The sequence below is a fragment of the Orbicella faveolata genome, unplaced genomic scaffold, assembly GCF_042242905.1.
Source record: "Orbicella faveolata isolate gen_17 unplaced genomic scaffold, um_ofav_v1 contig_48, whole genome shotgun sequence".
Lineage (NCBI taxonomy): Eukaryota > Metazoa > Cnidaria > Anthozoa > Scleractinia > Merulinidae > Orbicella > Orbicella faveolata.
The window spans coordinates 10628221-10643839 of record NW_028301578.1 but is presented as its reverse complement, the minus strand read 5'-3'; the positions used below and the strand labels follow the sequence as shown (position 1 = coordinate 10643839).

Below are 15619 nucleotides of genomic sequence, written 5' to 3'. Positions count from 1 at the left end.
GCACTGTTCTCTGATAAAGCGCGCTAAAATAAGCCAGTCACAATTCTTGTTAGAATTGTTCAAATAATTTGATTGGCTAACGAAGCGACAGCTGTCAATCACAAACTGGACTTCAGCTAAGCTTTCAGTTTCGAGTAGTTTGAGCGGCTTGCGAGAGATAACGATGCCTTCAAAGTTCGCTTTTAAGATGATTTTTAAATACGGATCTAAAGGCAGGTGAAGGTTTATAGTCCAGAGGAATCCGGCCGTATTGTGGTCCATGAAAACGTGCACTTTTCTAGTGGAAATTACGAAACGCTGAGCTCAAAGCTTGCGGATTAATATGCGAAATGCCGAGTTGAATTTGAAAGGAGCTACAGTTATTTACGCCTTGTAGCCGCATGCAGCAAGATTGCCCGCACTAGCGTAAAAGTTAGAAAGACTAAACGGCTCCCACTGCTTCTGCTCCGAGCACAGAAGAGAATATCAGAGTAAGCTTTGCACTGACCACTCGTCGGTTCACTTCGCTGAGATGACCGGAGAACGAGCGCTACTACACTACATGTAAGTGTTGTTTGAGCCATTGAGCATTTTTACAAAAATAAAGTTTCTCATCATAAGCAGAGACAGTTCAATTGTTGTTTTCTGTCGTTGTTTTACTTCTTAAGTATAATTTCTGCCTTCGCAACAAACATAATGTCTTTTATCGAAGCACTGTTTAGGTTGAGAATTTGCTTATTTCGCTACGTGTTTTGTCGGCGGGAGTCTAGCAAAACTTGTTATTTTAGTACAGTTTTAACGCTACTGTTGCTAACAATGGTCTCTGTGAGCCATATTTACTACAGACAAATAGTTCGTTTCCATTGCGTTTGTCTGAATCACAGGGGATGTTTAATTTGGGCCAAATTTGTCAAAATTCTAAAGGAAAAATTTGAAAGCCAACTTACCGTCAACAGCCCGTGCTCTGTTCTCTGATAAAGCACGCTCTTTCAGCCAATCAGAGCGCGCGTTATATGGAAACTTTATTATAAATTTTCTTAAAAGTAAACACATAACTGAATAATTGCCTGAAATAACACCGAAAACAATTTCCCGTGGGAACGAGAGAAAATGAATTTCAAAGCTCAGAGAACTTGTGCAAACACAGGCAAAATTTCATTATCAGTTTCATTTCACCAGTACTTTCAAGTGTTTCATACGAAGTTCAACATTCGTTTTGTACGCTTGGTGTTGCTAGAAATGATTTGTTTTTAGAAGATATTTAAAACAGTCGTACACAAGTTTGCAATACGATGTAAATAATCTCGGTACTAGGTTTTTGTCCACTCGGTACTCGAACTTCTGGTGGATTTCGTCTTAAAAATTTATATTGGTCAAACCTAACATAATCTTCCTTAACATTATCAGGAAACATTTCAGTTGGATAATTGTGTGGTCATGTGACTTGACTTTTTCATGGCAATTGTAATTCTTGGGCCCACGCGCGCTAGCCCACGGCTCGACTAACAACTTCACGGTGACCCAAAGACGTATTTGAAATAAATCCAGTTGTAATCAATTAGGTGCAGAACTCAAAAACCAGCACAACCCGATCATCTATGTGAACGTATAATACGAGACTTGATTGGTGATACATAGTCACCGTTACAAAATAACTTAAACGGGTACATTGAATAACGAACTCACCACTGCTCTTAATCGACCGTTTTCGATATATTAAAATTCAGCTTGGCAGAGAGGGCTAGAGAACACAAACAAAGGACATTGAATGGCCATGTTTATTCATTTTTTTGTACATTTCTCCAAGACTTCTTACAACGTATATAACGGCACAAAAATGCGCACTAGTCTGTAGATAAATGTAGAAAATAAGATTGGAAATGGCGATTAACCCGACTTCAGTTTCCTGAGAGCCTTACGCAGGATGTGACTGAGTTCTTTTTGTGGTCCACTCTCTCTTTTGCGCGGCATTCTTAGCAATTGAAGGGAATTTGCCCTCCCTCCACACCCCATTTCCTCTATTTTCTACATTAGATGACGATTTCTCCCTCACCTTTGCTGGGCTAATACTTTAATATGTTTGTAGTTTAAGCTTTCTAAGCTTGCTATCAAAATGAACGGCCACACCTGTGGCCAATATTTCCCACTTGGGAGTGTTGAGTTTTATCACCCAGCAAACAGAGCTCAACCAAAGCAGCACTCATACGCGCGAATTATGCATAATATGCATTTTATGTTGTATTTAAGTGTGAGGAACAAGATACATAAAAGCTCTTATATATTTATATATGCCGGAATGTAATACATTTGGAGTCAACACTTGCTGACTTATGACTTGTCCAGTGTATTTTCTTTTTGCCGTTTGAGGCTCATAGCATAATTAAGTGAAGTTTTGGTTTTTCTAAAATCACTCGAAGACTGCCCTAATGTTGAATCACTGTGAAGTTTCGTTGAATTCAAATTGCTATAATTGTAACTGAGATTCGCCTCAAGAATTATATATTGTCAACCGTACTGACGATAGGAAGAGATATAATCAATCCTGAACTTAGGGCATGTTGGTCAAATGGGTACCATCAACGTTTCTTGAGAAAATCGATGCTCTTTAGCAATCATTTAGGAACAAAATTTAAAATTCGAGCCCGTAGCTGCAAGAATGAAATACAAGAATGAGCTTAGCTGAAAAAAACTGTGGCGTTGATTCGGAGCAAAGATGAAACTTACGTTGTGAAATGGATAATAAAAGATGTTTAAAAGTCTTATTTGCTGTTATTGTCTGACATGCAGGTGTCTTTCAAATAACTTACCTTTCGCAGATAAAATGCGGGCGAACTGGGTCCGATATGACACATTTAGCACTTTAGGTCCAGTTCAGACGTCGTGCTTCTGCCGTACCGAACTAAATTCAGGAATTAAGTTCGACAAAAGCACGGCAGAAGCACGGCGTCTGAATCAAACTTTTGAATTAAGTTCGGCAAGTAATAAAGTTCGACAAGCTCTGCCGTGCTACACGACTCTGGCACGGCGGCGATTCAAATGTCGTGCTTCTGCCGCGCTAAACAAAATTCATGAATTGTATTAATGTATTTTGGCGAGATTGCCTTCCCACCGGGAGTTAGGAGGAGAATTGTTACGAGGCATCAGTATATCCTAAATTTTGTTCGCCTCTGTCATGGCATCTGAATCAAAGTTGTTTTCCTGCCGTGCCACAGTCGAACCTAATTGCAATTTAGTTCGGCACGGCGGAAGCACGACGTCTGAACTGGGCCTTAGAGAAAAATTCCTTCAAAATTAATTTACGAAACTCCGAGCGAGATTTTGAGACCGAAAAAAGTTACGAAACTCCAGAGACGGCGGTTAGAGTTCGGCTTAGCACATGAGGTATTGCAGCGAGGCGAGATATGCAGAAGATTGAGACGTATTGACGTTGCAAATTACGGCCACTTTCAAATCATTCTTCAGTTACTGAATATTTTAGCCAGCCGATGAAGTAACAATTAAATGCTGGCTAAATTAGCTATTGCTGCGATCATATTAGAACAACTATTCCGCGATCGTAGCTTTCGCTTTGTTTGAAAAGATTAGGGCCGTAGCCAGAGGAAAAAAAGAACTATATCTGAGGCAATGTTCATGAGAAAATTATCATTGAGGCAATGTCTATGATTAAATTTCCTTCCTGGACATTCAGGGTGTTTGGGATGTCTAAAATAACAACAAAACGGAAAAACAACAAAAAAAAAACAACAACAAAAAAAATGACTGAGACAAGTGCCTCGATTTGCCTGTTACTAGCTACGGCCCTGAAGATCTTTGTAATCAAATGGAAACCATTCTTCACAGATTGTAGCGATAGCTGTTATGATGACTATACCACAATGCCATGCGTTGTAGTTTGATCGAGGTCCCCTGGGGCATTTTTTTTTCACTCCGTAACGTTTGCGGATATCGTCTGGAAAAGTGTTAATCGTTAGGCTCGCTTGACTTTTACAGTAGCGAATCTCAATGATTGCAGAGATTGTAACGGTCTAAGCGACTGTAACAATGGAGGAGATCATATAAAGTCAGCTTTAACTTGAAGATTTGTTTTTTTCGACTAGTCGACAAAATTTTGAAATTTTAAAAAGATCTCAAACAAACAGCATCTTGTAAGCATGAAGGGACTCGAGTTTTGACTTGGCTTGCTCAATCAGTAAATGATAAACGAATAAAAGCTATTTAGTGATACGTGAGCTGTTAATTTGGTATGAAAATGAATGTTGGTTTAAAATCTTCCTTATTATCGCCAAGAACAGATGTTAAATTGAATAGCAACCTGACAACAGGGCAAATACCGAAAACTGAGTTTCCTGTATGATAAATATACAACGTCGACTTTGGAATATGTTATGTGAGAATACGCAAAAAGATAAATTAAAAATGTTTCCGTTAAGTTTTAAAAACGGAATATAATTAGCTTTCTGAGACTCCAGGGAAATATATCTTTATTTTAATTTTACCTACATTTTGCTTTGTTTATTGGAGGAGAAGTTTTAAGATAGGGTAAATTTAAATAGCTTAATAATTTATGCAAAAGCTAATAACTCAGAAGCGTAATGGCCATTTTGGCTTTTAGAAATTGTGAATAATTACCGAAGCTGTTAAAAGCACTTAAAGACCAAAGAGGCAGATAACTGACATCGAAGAAATTAAAAATGTCACTGATAACGAGGTTACAAGTCTACGAATGCAAGGAATTGTTTTTGTGCCCTACATAGTTTACTTTTGATGAGCCGTTATCTGAACACATCTCAATAAGTTAACATCTGCTGTAAAACCAGAGGACGCATTTCTTCTAGCTGCCAACCTTTAAATAACTACTGCAAACTCCTGGCTGTAAATATGTAGGAGCGCTTGCCTGTAGACGACTTACGTTTTAATATAACTGAAACTAAAAGAGACGACTATTCATTGACCATTCACGTTAATCATAAGCAAGACTGAAAAATGGATCATGAAAATGGCGATTGAGCGAAAATTGCATGTAGAAGATTCGAGCAAACAAAGAGATGTTCTTAATTAAGAAAAGCTTGTTTGCTTAATTTGTTTGAAAAGTTTGTTTTTCTACATAAAAATACATTAGTTTAAATAAACATGACACTTTGGCTACGAACGCAGAGTGAGAAACGTTTTAATAATAAATGAGTCATTGCAGTAGTTTTTTTTACTCTGCACATTACGGAGTTGTTCAAAGGCAGTTGCTAATTGTGAAGCCAGAATGTGTAAGTATTAACAACCTTGGTGGTTCTCTATATTCCTACTGAATTGCAGTCATTTTGTAGAAAAACATGGCTCTAACCCAGCTGAGACCAAACTTAATTTTCCGTATGCCCAAGAAAGTTTCCATTATATATTTACATACTTGCCAGAAACCTTCTCTCCATTCAATTATTAGTCGAGTTTGGATGGCAAAAATATTCGTACTAATTATCTTAGGATTTCGTATTCACCAATCTCCAACTTGAAACATTTCACCCGGAAATTACTCTGTTGTGTTTTACATTTTTCTATTTTTAGTTTGGAATATAACTCTTTCTCGGAGGGGATGTTTGTTAATAGCTGCTTTGGCCTTCATCGTTTTATGCTTTGATGTTGGTGAGTGTATGTCAGTTACGTGAACGCAAAGATGTGTTCCGCCAGACGTCCATGGACGAAAAGCTGGCGATAAAATAACGAGGCACAGCTAGCGGCATTGTTTTCCCTATAGTGGTGTCACTTTTCGAGAGGACCGAATTAACCTCGGTAGTGTTTCCGAAAGCAGATCGGGTTAGAGGCAAACTAATGTTCTAAGTGTTTGGTGCATACACTGTTAAACAATAAGAATATGGGCTCGAGATTTCTATCAGGTATTTAGAAATCGAGAGCGAATAATCTCACTGTTTTAGTATGAATCTGCTAGTCTTTCAAATCTGTATCAATAAATCCCCTTCAAGGACACAACGACTCAGAACGCAAAGAAGCAGCAGCCTTTTTGTTAACGAGGCATAGCCGAGTTGACTATTGCTTACAGAAAACGAGGGCGAGAAGTGTAATCGTTTAAGTAAACACTCTTCAGGATAACAGGACAAAACCTGCAATTTTTAGGCCTAATATTAAGAATAATTTCCAGGTTCAACTACAACACTTGCGGTCGTTGTCTATTTATACTTGTCTTTTATACTTTCGTCCTAACAAACGTGGACTTTCAAAGTCAGCGGTCCTTTTCGCACCAAGAACTTATTCGTTATCTTGATGCACCATTCTGCACCACAGCGCCAGAATGACAGGTAAGAATGAGTTAATGAAAAAAGGACGTAAGAGAGCGGAGTGTACAGGTCATGAAATTCTGACAATTCTAAGTCTAAAAACAATGCTAAAAAGGAGCAAATCATCAACAATGACAGCAATAATTGTTTCTGTTTTGCTTGTTTCTTTGTGCAGTCGTGACTGAGGATTGCAACCGTCCGAAAATAAATGAAATCGAGAAATTCTATTGTGTGGGTAACGAAATTGCAGTGCATTCCGTTTTGACTGAGATGCAATGTCTGGATAATTGCCTTCGTCATCCTAACTGCGACAAATACATTTTTGATCGACAAGAAAACCAGAACTGCAGGCTGTTGTATACGGGGGATATCGCCAGTGTTCCTGGAGCTGTAAGCCCAACTAGGCTGGATGGCCGATGCTCGTTCAAGATTGCAACAGTAAGTGTGTTAGAAATATTAGGCAGTGAATTTATGACTGTAAAGCTCGGTCAGAAAACCGTGAACAGCAGGAACATTTTTGGAATGTTATTGTTTATCAAGGGAAAGCCAATTAGCCTTGAGAAAAACAAACAAACAAACAAATACGCAAACAGCAACACTCCATTGGCTTGAATGAATGAATGAATGAATAATAATAACAATAATAATCATAATCACAATAATAACAATAATAACAATGACAATGATAATGACAATGACAATAATAATAATAATAATAATAGTAGTAATAATAAAACGCCAATTTGGTTTGCGGTTTGAGATTCGCTTGCATGTACTGAACCATAGCTTGATTCGTCAGTGCACGTACGATTGACCTGTCAGAATCAAATCAAAGTGCTTACGGTCTCTTTTACTCGCTCAGTAATAGTTCTTCTTTTAAGACACCCTTGACTGTATCTCTATATTCGCCAGCAACTCTCGTAAGCTAGACAATGTTCAAAAGGAAATTCACTAGATTTATCTTTCTTATTTCAAGCTTGTCTCACTTTAAGCTGTCTCGCACAACATCACATCGACAGCTGTACTCTACAGCTCTTGTAAGAAAATGCGTCAATGACCTTTCAAAGCTGAGTTGAATATACTAAAATCGATTTTAGTATACTCGAGAGTAAAACAAGAGAGGAGAAAAAGGATACGAGAGAAGCGAGAGCCGAAAATAAAGGCGGGGGGGGGGGGGAGAAGGGGAGTGTAGATCAGGAGGGTAGGGCATGGAAGGGTATATCTTACAAAGTTGAGGTTTTCATTTTGCTTTACCACTTATTAACTTAAGTATTTCTTGAATATCAGGCCTTGCAAGACTTTCTTTTTGGAACCGAAGGCTGTCCCGACCCTCACGGAAATGACGAGTCTAACATTATGCCCCGGCACAAGAATGTAAACAGGGGAAACTAGATTGAAGATAAAAATGAAGCGTCAAGACGCGATGACATTGAAGAGCTTTTTCAAACTTTTCACAACTTATGAAAGTCGTCAACCTTCGTCCTAGTTCAAGTCACGACACTAAGTTTGAATTTGCTTCCTGCCCAGCAACCGTGAGCAAAAGAAAGGTACTACGAAACATTTTAAAAATGGTGTGCCTGAACATTGTACGTCGATTGACTCATATATTATTTCACATTTTAACTTCTTTTCGAACTGTATTTAAAAATTAGATGAATTCTTTTCAATGATGCCTACCCGTTTTCGTAATAGAAATATCCCAATTCAAATTAGCAGTAATTAACAATTAAGCGGCTGCTTTATTAGGAACCCAGGAATCCAGTGTCTTCGTTTTTATTTTTGTCACGGCAGAAGGGTCGCTGGCGGAGGATAAATTCAAAGCAGTAAGTAATTTTATCTAAAACACAACCATAAGTCAACACATTCACCCAAATTGTGTACGATTTAGCGGACAGTTATTTAGATATCATATTAAAAACAAACAAATGACTGTTGTTGTTCTGCTGTCTGTTACAATCTTCTCAAAGTGACATTTACTCGGCCTTTCCTGGCAACTGCGTCAGATGGTAGATAACACCCAAAACAGAAAGTAGCGATGTTCGAGACCCAGAACAAATGGATTTTAACTTTTCACCGTTAGCTGATTGACTCAGTAGAAACAAAGAACCTAAATGCAAATATAGCAGTTTGTTATTGTTATCATTCGATGCATTTTTTCTTCCCTTTCATTGGCCGAGAGCCCATCACGTCAACGCACTGCCTAAAAACAAGGGTCTGTTCCCGCGTATACTGTGGAAACGTGTTTTTATAATATTGTGCCCATGCGTAAATGCAATAAAGCTCGTGTGTGAAAAGGTAATATCGCTTGCCCGGGCTATCAGAGAGCGATTTAAATATGAAAAAAAAAAAAAAAAAAAATTGGTGATCAAATGATTGAACAATTTGACCTTGGTTATTGCAACATATCGCAGTAGCAGATTTGCAAGTTGTCATTTGACTACAACTACCAGAATTCCTTTCGTTTTTTCTTTATTATTTAAATTTTGAATTCCCAGTGGGGTTTAAATAACAACTGCCCTGATTGGCAAAATAAACAGAGAAAGTGAAGGATTCTGGTAGTTGTAGTCAAATGACGCCACCATGCAAATCGCCTATTTGTCAGTGTCTTGCAGATCATTTGCTGAAGCCTTCGGCTTCGGCTCTGTATAATTAACCTGTTCACCACTGATAAATCTAGATATTTTGCTCAACCTCCTCCAATAGCTGTTGATTCGTAGCCATATTATTTACCTCCATACCTGCTGCGTGGCCCGGTGGAGAGAAGAGTAGAGTTAGAGTAGAGTAGAGTTGAGGCAATTTTTAAAATCTTCAGTTGCGCTTTCCGTACACGAAGAGAAATATACAAATGTTAATTAGAAATTTTGTTCAAAACTCCAATTGCAGTTTTCACAAGTCTACTGAAACACCTTGGTTTTAATTTTTCCACTTTTGACCTTTTTACTTGTTAGAACCAGTGCATGTAACCCGAATAGGCCTTTTTTTATGATCAAGTACGAGGGGACTACTATATATATAAGAGACAGGGTTGCTCGTCGGAAATTTTGAAAATATCCCCTACATGGTACCGAGATCCTGCTTTGCGGGCGTGGCTTGAATTTTTAAATTTTTTCATCACTTAAAGGTACCAATTCTTAAAGAACATTTAATCTTCTGTCATAGTTTTTCAGCTCCATACCCAAAAAGTTACTTCAAAAGCTCCCACTGTGGACATTTTGGGGCGCAACACCCAAAGAAGTGCCAAAAAGGAACGATGAGCACCCCTGTCCTTTATATATGGGAGTCTCCCCCCGGATTATGTCACGTTTCCGACCTTGCTAATCATAGAAAAATAGAAATGGTCGCGGTACGAAATAGGCCACGTTCGATATATGACATGACAGGACAAACTTACATATTTGGTGTTGTTTGCTTTGTATCCAAGTCTCTCTTGGGAATTGAGAGACAAAGGAAAGTTAAAAAAAAGTTACAATTTTGACCCGAAAGCCTCGGAGCCTTGTTAGAATATTGATACATCGAACGTACATGGCCTATTGATACCAAATATGGAAACAAAGTGATGAACTAAGCAAAGATTTCCAATTTTGAGAGCTCTGACGTTAGTGCGAGATGTTACGGTTATCTAAACGTATAAAAATTAACAAACCTTTAAAAGGAAAAGCGTTTCTGAATTTATTGCATGGCAAGCTTGGCCTTCCGGCACAGAAATCGCTTAGAAATTTCGAACCATCAAACTGTCTTACGATCAAAATGGGAAATCTGACTAATTTCATCAGGTCCTTTCCATTTCTGGTATCCATTTGGTACAATGAGTATTTTTTTGATTGACAAAAACGTGACACGATCATATAATTAAAAGGGACTGTTTTGTATTGAATTAAGCTGTTATGCAATGAAACCGTAAAGTGGAATTCTGCTTACACTGTATTTCAGTTTCTGAGAGTGAAACATAATATTTGGCGCGTCATGAGATTTAGTGATCTTTTTATTTGCTTCTGGATGAGTAAATTAAACATTTTAAGACATTTTTTGAAAACTGGGAACTATTTCAAGGCAACGTTTGGCGAACGCTCAATCAGTGATCTGAAGATTATGTCGTGCGAGCGACATCATGATTGCGACCAAGAACAAGAGTTAATTAATTATATTATTATATGGCTTGTGCTTCCGGCTCCAGTAATGCCGATAGGCCGATCAAGGGCCTGAAACTGAACAAAGCAAAAAGCCATGTAATAAACACGGTGTTAACCTCGAACGTTCGGTCTTTATAGGAAAATCTCAGACTTCGACCTTACCTTGAGATTCATCCTTAAAGACCTCACTCTCGGTTGTTAAGTAGTTAGGAACAGTTTCCCAATAGAAAGGTCGTGTTTTTATAAGTACGGCGACAAATTGCTTTAAACCTGCTTTATTATCAAAAACACGCCAAAGTGGTAAAACCAATTTATATTAAGAAATATCGTACTACGAAAAAGATAACTATAACTACGAGATTTAACAGGCTTTAGTTTAACATTCTGTGGCGTGGCTAATGGTTGTACTGAAACTCTTCCACGTCTTATTATATCTAATATCCATATAATGTCTTTACTCCTTTTCTTTGAGACTGACTTAACCACCTAACTCTCCCCGAATAAATAACAATTTCGACGGAATGTGCGGTAAGGGCTAAAAGTATTGAGCTAAATACTTTCCGGTATAAACAAAGTTAACTGATGATGTTTCTTTGACAGATTGACCCTCAGTTTCGAAATGAGGTAGAGAGCTATTTTCCTTCCGTACGCACTCTGGAAAAACAGTAAATGAAAGATGAAACGGCGACTTAAGCGTGTCGCAACAATCCGAATTTATCATGTAATCAATCAACAACTACTTTTCAGTTTACAACAGGCTACCTCGTGATGGCCGAGTGTTCATAATAGCCCAAAATTAGTCTGACAAAGGGAAATTCAAGTACGTGTCGAACGAAGGCTTCAATGCGTAAAGGCTATAAAAACTTGAATCCGCAGTTGACCAACACTTCGCATTGAGAAAATGGCTGTGACTGAAGGTGTGAAACCGGACGAGGAACTAAACTTTATCCTTAAGTCTCTGGCAGAGAGAGGAAAGGACGGTGAAATATTTAAGAAGTACAACAAGTATTTTACTAGCGATTGTCTTCTACCACGGCAGTTATTTACCGAGTCAAACAATAGCGAAATCGATCACGATCACATCATGTTACGGGCTTATGGAAGCTACGCTGAAGATCTACAGTTCTACTCTCCCTTCGATGCTGGAGACATTGATCTTATGATCTTTCCACATTCGGATAGCTTGATGATTTGCGAGGAACGGCTTGAATATTCACTCGAAAATCCCCTGCATGTGAGAATCAAAGGTAGCGATCATCCCGTGTTACAGTCGTGCCTCGTAGAAAATACATAGTACGTGGCCACTTCAGCCTTAAAGAATTTTTCTCAAGCAATTTTTGGGTCGTCTCTTCCCTTTCTAGTCGACTGCGTTTCCGATATCTCCCGGCTAACCTCAATGGATGGTTTTCCACTCCGTTTGACCGCCCACCTGAAGAAGCAAACCGCAAACAGCCCAGCGATAACACTTACTATGTCTCACTTGTTGGGAACCATTTCCAAATACACGGAGCTTTTAAAAGTCGACTCACAAAGTCTCTCTATCAACGAAGCAGCAGCTGAAATGGAATGTATTATTCATTTCTTGTTTTTTTTCAACGGAATTGACTACACCAGAGAACACGCCGAAATTGTCAACGAGTATTTGTCACTACTCGTAGCCACAAAAAATGCGGATAAAGATATTCCTTTTTTAGTTTTTGCTTCAGACGTTTTGAAAAGGTTGCAAAAGCTTTCCACCCGAGCTGAAGAAATCAGAAGTCGGTCAAATAACAAAACTTTACATAACAATGATCACAAAAAAGTTACGCCTGAAAAGGGTGACGGAAGTGGAAGCCCCCAAAATGCGGAAAATTGCCCGCGAATGACGTTAACTTCCAATGGCGATTCATGTGTCACAGTTCAATCACAAAGTTGTGATACATATGCTGATCACAGGTATCCCACAGTCTTCGAATTCACCTCAGCACCATCAATGATGAATTTATATTCTGCGAATGATTCTCATCATTTTACAAAAAATCCAATATCGACTGGTAAGCAGAGAGGTGCAGGTGATGATTTGGAAGGCAAAATAGAAAAGAAAGAGCACTTGGACTGCATCGAGGATATCGGAAAATCAAACACAGATCGACAATCACAAGTTAAAAAAGAAGAGTTCGCTTGGGATAATGGTGAAGAGAAAAAGGCAAAGGGTCAAAATGAAACAAATGAGCTTAAAAGAAGATTGTCTAGATGGGCTGAGCTAATGCAGGCTGGCCAACGAAATAAAACACTGGAAACACAATTTCTGGACACTGAGCGAGTTAAAAACGGGATTGATTTAATCCCTGCCTTTAGATCTTACAGCTGGCCAAAGGTTGCGAGAGAATGGATAAACAGAGAGCGCAAATGGCCTTCCCCCGACATTGTCAGCAAGGTTATTAGTGAGGGGTACCACTTGGTAGCTAAGTCGGCAAAGTTAAATGGCAATCCAGATCGAGACTTCAGGATATCCTTTTCTCATGCAGAATACCTGCTAAGCCAAGAGATGAACGACATCCAGCGTGACTGTTACGTTTGCATGAAGAAAATCCACCGCGCTTATCTTTGCACTCAGCCGAAGAGTTTGGTCTCATTCCATCTGAAAAACATTCTTTTGCTGACAATCGAAGAAACCGGTGTGGAGAAGTGGACCGACAGTAATAGAGCCGAGTGCATGATGGTACTCCTCCGAAACCTTTTGACAGCTCTTACGAAGAGAGATCTACGACATTTCTTTGTGAGGTCGTACAATCTGTTTGGTGTAGATTACATCGAAAACCCTCAGATTCTTGAATTCCTAGCAATGAAAGTTGAGGAAATCTTAGAAAACGCAATGCGATTTTATAAGCAGTTGATTCAGAACCGGGGAGAAAAAAGGGGAGATACAAAAGAACAACGCGTTTCCCAGAAAAGAATTCGGGAAGGCGAGCGATCTACGTCTTCAAAACCTGCCACAGGACAAGGAAATGACACACTGGGAGGAAGTTCATCCAAGGATAGTTGTGCCATCCAACACAAGAGAGAAAATGAAGCAGTTCCTTTACTGCCAACGAAAGCGACTCGAGAAAGCTCCTCAGCTGGAAGTCATCGGTACCATGATCTGAAGGATGTTTACCAGGTTGTCACCGAGGAATTGATCCAAATGGCTTGCCACGAAGGTAACCACAAGGTTGCAGCTATGAACCCTTTAGAAATGTCCTTAGTAAAGGATCTCGTGGGGCTTGTAAGGAAATACAACATCCCTGTTGGAGCGCTTCCTGGATTGTTTAACATCCTCTGGCACAAAAGAGCCTACTACTGGATTTGGATCAGTACTGAATCAGATATAAGGCACCGCGTTCTTGTCGCAATCCAGGGTGGACTTGAACTATTAATGCACCATTTAAAGCAAGACAACTTCTGGGGGAGAAAGAACGGTGAAACATTTGAAGCTTTCTTCGACAGAATATTTGATCCTGCTGTTGAAATTCCTTCCCACCTACGCCACATGCTGCCAAGTGGTAATTTTATACAAGTAATGTACAAAGTTGCCAACAGTTTCAAGATTTCGTCAGTGGAAGACCTCAGGGAAATGGGAGAGAAATATCTTGACCTGACCCATCCCAACGCCAGTGAATTATTTGACCTCCTCTTGCACACCCGGTTCGGAGCTCGGACCAGCAATGAATTAGACGTGGCGCACCGTCTGCTTGGTATGTTGCAGCGTGAAGCTCAATCAGCGATGGTGCAACCAACTATGGAAGACAAAGATCAACAAGGAGATAGCAGTGGCGCCTTAAAAAATTTAACCCAAAGATTGCTTGATGCTTGTAGTACCGCTTTTGCGAGATCAGTACAGCAAAACGTGGCTAAGAACGTGGATGGCATTCCATTAGACTGAAATCTCCACTATTCAGGGGGGGGGGGATTTTTACTTTTCTTGTCACGGCTAGGGTTCGTAGTGCTGTGTAAACAAACAACCCAAGTTCAGTCTTGCTAATGACTCAAAAACTCATATTGGCTTTAAATGGATTAAATTTTTTATTCTAATTGATTGAAAGGGCACTTGAGACTGCGTAAGAGCCGAGAGGTAATTATACGGGGGATTTGTAATCTTGTTTCCAGATCTCCAATGGACGAAGCCCACAAGAAATCAGGGAATTGGCCGGAACGAGATTAGGGGGATTGGAAAACCGTTAGTACATTTGCATATTTTTTTATGTTATTATACTACTCATGTACATAATGTGAATGTGTGAAATACCATTTGAATCAAATGCGAGAGGAAAGTAATCTAAGACCCTGAAATTACATTAGTTCAGAATATGTAACAGGAGCAGCTGATGTCCAATTGGGAAATAATGAGATGAAAAAAATTCAAAGACTGCCAAAACTGGATGAAGGTGCAGGCTAGGCCGACTTCAATTTGGCAGCCATGAAGAATTTTTGATTTAGTTATATCCATTAAGGTTACCGGATACCTTTAGAAGTGTCTCGCATCCAAGCACGTCTTGTTTAAACTGTAGATACCTAAACTCATATATCAAATTAAAATTTATAGAGCTGGCTATCAAACTACGCCAAGAAGTTTGTAACAAAATAAATTGTCGATGTTTTTTTACGATCTCTAAATGTGAGTGTCCGAATCCCCTTTTGAAAGAAGTCAAAGCGAATTTTGTTTCTCGTTTATTTAATTTTGCATAAATATATGACACCTTAGAAGGGTTCAAAATTTTGTTGGATCCTTTGAAGAAATTTCCCAAAGGCACTGCAGAAGAGCTTTCCCCTATAGGAAGGGGGAGTTTGTGCTGGTGAAAATGGAATATCTCAATATGCCATTGTTGAAGACAGAAGGGAGAGGTCTTGGGAAGGATATTGCAACCGTCATTTAAGTTTTAGTTACTTTCAAACTTTACATATAGCTAATGTCACATCATACTATGCACAAGAAATATGTTCACACAGGTTATGATTATGACTAAATTTGCGGCCATAATGAACATCAGTACAAACAGATTCCTTAAGAATCACCAGTTTAACCCACAAAAAGGGAGACTTTACTTTGAAAACATATTACGTATAGTACAAGTCCTGAGATGTTGCTTCTGATTGCTTCGAACGCGCTCAGAACAGAAACGTATACCTTCACCTATTCTGAGAGGATGAACGCTTACCAAACACAGGAAAACATTCATTAAATCCGTGATCCTAGTTGGTTTCAAGACTTAG

General features: G+C 39.0%; 1 protein-coding gene and 1 pseudogene across 1 annotated transcript; both read left to right on the top strand.

Moving 5' to 3' along the window:
• Positions 1-5131: 5131 nt before the first annotated feature.
• On the top strand, positions 5132-8594 carry LOC149096494 (uncharacterized). The gene is made up of 4 exons (XM_089280738.1): positions 5132-5237; positions 5533-5610; positions 6436-6698; positions 7548-8594. The coding sequence occupies exons 1-4, from the start codon at positions 5234-5236 to the stop codon at positions 7650-7652; spliced, it is 450 nt and encodes a 149-aa protein (XP_089136864.1). The 5' UTR covers positions 5132-5233; the 3' UTR covers positions 7653-8594.
• A 1982-nt stretch (positions 8595-10576) lies between these two features.
• Positions 10577-15011, top strand: LOC110063383 (uncharacterized; annotated as a pseudogene).
• The last annotated feature ends 608 nt before the right edge of the window (positions 15012-15619 follow it).